The 5440-nt window shown below is 26.3% G+C and overlaps 1 protein-coding gene across 1 annotated transcript; it reads right to left on the reverse strand.

The window, feature by feature from the left end:
* Nucleotides 1-1145: 1145 nt before the first annotated feature.
* Nucleotides 1146-3510, reverse strand: LOC111300173 (uncharacterized). Its single transcript, XM_022895827.2, has 3 exons — nucleotides 3392-3510; nucleotides 1470-1747; nucleotides 1146-1356 (listed from the first exon to the last, which is right to left on the reverse strand). The coding sequence occupies exons 1-3, from the start codon at nucleotides 3473-3475 to the stop codon at nucleotides 1287-1289; spliced, it is 432 nt and encodes a 143-aa protein (XP_022751562.2). The 5' UTR covers nucleotides 3476-3510; the 3' UTR covers nucleotides 1146-1286.
* Between the last annotated feature and the right edge of the window lie 1930 nt (nucleotides 3511-5440).

Genomic DNA, 5440 nt, shown 5'->3' on the forward strand with positions numbered 1-5440 from the left:
ATATTTAAATGGGCCCATTTCACACCTCTCAGTACTAATAATATAAAAATGTGAAGTAATTTCCTACAATAGCTACCAGAGTGAATTAAAGTTGATGAATAAAGTAGTGAACATAAAATGCAAATTCTTTTTTTTTTTTTTAGAATTAAACTTTCCAAACCATTTAATTCACTATTCACTACCTGAAACTAAACACACCATCAGAAAATTTTCTCTCTAATTCTTGCTTTTTTTTTTCTTTAATCAATTGTTGTCTGCTTATTGTGTTCTATGGATGGATTTATATAAGGATTAAGTCCCGAATATAATAGGATTGCAATTTTGAAAGGAGTTAAATTTTGCATTTGAAAAAAAAATTATCTTATCAATCCAAATTTCAATTAAAAAAAGTGTTTAATTCGAAACTCTTTCTTTCAAAATTTAAAAGCTATCTAATTCGATTTCTTTTAATTTTTGAATTTTAATTTTAATTTCTTTTTGTTTATCTGTTCTGTTTTTCTATTTTTGTTTTCTTTTAAATAATAACAATATTCAATCAAAATGGTAAAACAAACAAAATAAATAATTAAAATAAAATATAAAAAGAAAAGAAGGATAAATGGGTTTTGGGTTGCAAACCCAAACCAAGATCCATTAATAAGCGAGGGCCATACCAAGCTCAATATAGTATGACCCAAATAATTTAAAAAAACCCCAAAATAAATGGAGTGTATATAGTCCATTACTGTAAATGTAACGTTACTGCAAATGTGATGAAATTGAACTTGTGGCCGTCGCTACAACTCTTTTTAACTCAAAAAAAGATAAAAAAAAAAAAAAAAGAAGGACCCATATTGTTGCGATCAAAAAGAGTTACCACGAAATTTACAAAAGTTATTTTTATTTGAAATTGTCATAGATCGAATTATGGACTTTGAAACATCTAACAGTTTAGCACTTTTCTCAAAATCCATATGGCTGTTGGCAAATTTGCAAAAAACTCTTTTCTTCTACGCTATAGAACTTGGATTCTCAAAACCACCAAAAATGGTATTAGGGTTCAATACATTTCTACCATTAATTAGTTATATGGCAACATATATATAGTAAAACACTCAGTTAATTTATACAATATTTTTTAAAGAAAACATCCAAAAAATTTAAAATTCAAATTACGACATCCGTAACATTTTCTCATATCTTCGAATTGTAGCATTCTTTATATAAAAACCCACACACATAAAGTTCATCGTTGTTATATGTAGAGTGCACATTCACTTTATTTATAGGGCATCAAACACGAGCCCTTATTTATGAGAACTTGCTCCACAATTTTCCACTGAAGCTTCTATCTTGTTTTGCATTATTATAAGTTCACTGCAATAAGAGCAAATTAAGACAAAGAAAAAGAAAAGAAAATGTATTTTTATTAGTAACCAAAAGTTTCAAAATTAATATGTAAAGGAGAAAGAAATTAATTATAAACCAACCGCAATGCTTGAGTGAGCTTCGCTGCTATAGTGAAGTCTTGGTCTTCTCTTGCCTTGAAGATCTGAAACATGAGAACAAGGCGGCTTTGGGTGTTGGCACTTTGTTGTATTATGAGGTTAGTCTCATTTCGAAGTTGCTCGCATTCCAATTCAATTGCTTCACATTGTTCTTTGACATGCCTTTGTCCCTCTTTGATCTCTTTTTGTTCTTCACTCCTCTTTTCCATCTCTACTCTTAACTTTCTCATGATGGCATTTAGTTTTTTCATTCTTTTTCTCTTATAATTTCAATACAAAACAAAATAGCATGTAAGAATAAAAACAATACCTAAATTTCTCTTTTACATGATAACAAATAACAATATTCTTGAAGCTCGTTGTTGTAACTTGGAAGTTCTTAAATTTTCACAGGTTCAATTGGTCTGTTTCTCAAACTAATATTAAAAGTCGTTCCCACATGAAGATAAAATGAAGGATTATAAAATAATCTAACTGCCCCTTCTCCAAGCACAAGTTTTTGACCTTGTAAGTGCAGGTCAGTCTACACATAAACTGAATTATTATTTCGATAGGCATAAGTTATTTTTTATACATTAAGTTTTTAATTATTTGTAAATATATCCTCAACAGGGTATGTTTTAATTCTTTAATTTCCTTGTATAAAAACTGTATTAGATAAATTTTCAAATAAAATTACTAATCAAATTACAAACGAACAAATAATTGGAGCTACAGAAGTAAATAGGACGTGCTATCTGCCAGGCCGATAGGGTTGACACGACTCTTGCCGAGGCATGGATATGTTTTTTCTTTTCTTTTTAAAGCTCCAGGTAGACTTGAAAATATTATTATATTAATAAATAATTTATATTTATTAAATTAAATTAAATATATATTAAAAAATTATTTTAATATTTTAATAATAAACTTAATTCAAACGAAACAAAACTAGGTTAAGTAGGATTCAAGCTCAGATTTGAATTTTTAAAATGTTAACCGGATCCAATTCAATATCCGATTCATAAGTACCTTTGCATTAGCTTATTAACACTCCTAACCTGAGCCTGTTTTAAATTAAAAGTTTAAATTTGTAATGAATTATACGCGTGTACGTTTAGTTTCATTGGTCCTCTTGACATTCAAAGCTGGAATTATGTTGAGATTTTTGCGAATTAAAGAAGCTCCTTTAATGTTCTGTAAATCACCTTGGACAAAACTCAAAGCTCTAGTGATTGAGTCCGAGTCAAAAGTGGCATTATCTTGGGTTTTTAATGTTGATTCTTGGCCTTGGAAGGAGTGGCATAACTTCAATGAAATGGAGAAGACTTAGTGTGAAATTGGAAGGATCAAGTTTGTACATATTTCAGGGAAGCACACTCTTTTGCATAGAGGTGTTAACAGAACTTATATGTTTTATCAAAAATGGATTTAAATATAAAGTTATAATGTTTATTTACACTTTAAAAGTTGAAAAATAAGAAAATTTTAAAAAAATTTATCTGAATACTCTCAATTTTTTTTATACATCTTTTTTATTGGTAAAATTAGTAAATTCATTGACATTTTTTCATTTATATTATAAGTAAGCATTTCTGAAAAAAATTCTAAAGCAACTGCAGTATTTTTTGCTTGGTTTTAGATGTTTTACTCGCTTGTTATGCGTCCCAATTATATTGTTTCTAATATCAAATCTGATCATAACCCGAGAAGAGTTGAATCACCACTAGTTCCGTAACATGGAACTTAAACCAGTTATTCTCGAAAACTTGAACTGAAGTTTTTAGTAATAATAAGAAACTTTAAACCTGATTTCATATAATCTTTTGTCGATCAAGTTTATCTTTGATATGAAATGGGATACTGTAAATAACTTCAACAAAACCTATAAAAATAAAATAACATAACAGCTAAGTTTGAAATACCTGATGTTTTCTCTGTGACAAGCTATGATGCACTTTTGCAGTTGCCAAAGGAGATTTTCTCTTGCTCAATGCCATAGCATTCATTTTATTTCTTTTTCCCACTGTTACTTTACCTTGCGCACTGGGAAATAAGTATATAATTTATCAAGCATTTGCCAATATATATAGAATTCAATGTTTATATGGATCGGATTACACTTGGTTGGTGGTCATTCAAATGTCTTGTTCAGAACGATTAGATCTGTCAGATATTCAAGAGACTTGAAATTTTAGAAATATATATTAAAGTCTTTAAAAATGCATGAAAATTTTATTATTTTTAAATAATTTTAAAATTAAAATTGAATAAAAATAATTTTTATTAATAAAAGTCATGTTTAGGGCTCGGCTTACGTACAGGTCTAGTTCAATCCGATTATCTCCTTATTAGCTAATTTCTTTTATTTTATATTTGAAACTATGAAAAATTAAATCTTAATTATTAAAATTTAAAATTCAAATTTTGCCAGATCAAATACTGTTGGTAAAAAAATCAACAGCAACAAAAAAAAAAAAAAAACCATGTATTAATACTCTTGGCTAACATTAAAAAAGCTAATTGATTGGCCTAAATTTGAAAAGAAAAATGTTAATCAGTGCTTATTAAGATGATATTTATAGAAAAGATTTATCAATGTTGTATTGGTTTTTTTAATTTAGTCATAATAATATATTAAATAAAAAAACTTAACAATTAAACATTTGATTCAATATTTAATAAAAAATTTAATTCAATAATAAATGCACATATTTCGTTAATCAACAAGCAAGTTTGAATTCTTATTCCTCCTAATTCTTAAATAAATTATATAAAAAAAAATCTTAGGATAAAGCTTCCAACACGGGCACCACGACCCAATTGAAAAGGTAAAGCTTCCAACACGGACATCATCATTAATTTTTTTTCAACTTGGCTTGCTACCATCCAGAGAACAATGTCGAAAGACATCGTAAGACTTTCGGTTCGACATCGTAAGTTTTGCTGTTGTTAATGCAAGTCAACTAAGAGAAACGCTCGATTCTTAATTCGTTCTATGAATGAAACCTTTTTTTTTTTTTTTTTTTTTTAATTTTAAACCTTATCTTTATGTCGTATCTTCAGACCTAATTTGCAATAATTTTTTTATGTATTCAGTCACTTTTATTTGAAAAATATTTAATTGTATTAACTTTATGTCTTTTAAAATTTTTAATTTTTTTTTATGAAAATTTTTTTAAATAGATTTTCTTTTAAAAAAAATTATCAAATGCATAAAAAATTTTAATTTTTTTTTATAAAAAAAATTTGGAGATAAATATACTATTTAGTCCTTTCAATCAAGATAAAATATACTGTACCTGACAGCATAAGATAAATGACTACAAATTGTGCATTTAAAATGATCTCAATAAGTTACCACCGATAAAACTCAAATTCAAGATCTTTTTATTGAGAAAAATAATCTTAACCAATTAATTCAATCATTTATTGATAAAATTTTAATTTTCAATAATTTATCAAATATATTCTCAAATTAACCTTACTCTGTTACGTGTACCAAACATATAAAGATATAAAATTTGATATTTTAATTTTAAAGTTCGAATTATAAAATCATAGCAATAAGATTTAGGAGGAAAAAGATAACTACATGTCATTATAACCTCCCACTTTTATTTTTAATTTATGGAAATTTACAATAGACATTAATATATCAATTTTGTTAGTGCGAAACAAATTTTTATTAAAAATATTTATTTAAAAAAAACTTACATATTTAATTTATCTAATAAGAATTTTCATTTTATAGATTTTAATTTCAATTTTGGTTTTTATTTAATCAATTTTAATAAAAAATTTTATAAAGTTTATCTAAAAAATTTCATGTAATTTTTTTCCCGTCAACTTAATTTTTTTATATTTCTAACAGTAAAAAAACGTTGGTATATTAAATCTCTTTGAAACAGTGTGCTATAGGCCCCATAACTTTCTCCACAATTTTCTTTGATTTTTTTTTAAAAATTTTTATT

Source organism: Durio zibethinus, chromosome 18 (genome assembly GCF_047325235.1).
Source record: "Durio zibethinus cultivar Kanyao isolate XHJ-2024 chromosome 18, ASM4732523v1, whole genome shotgun sequence".
In the NCBI taxonomy this organism is placed as follows: domain Eukaryota; kingdom Viridiplantae; phylum Streptophyta; class Magnoliopsida; order Malvales; family Malvaceae; genus Durio; species Durio zibethinus.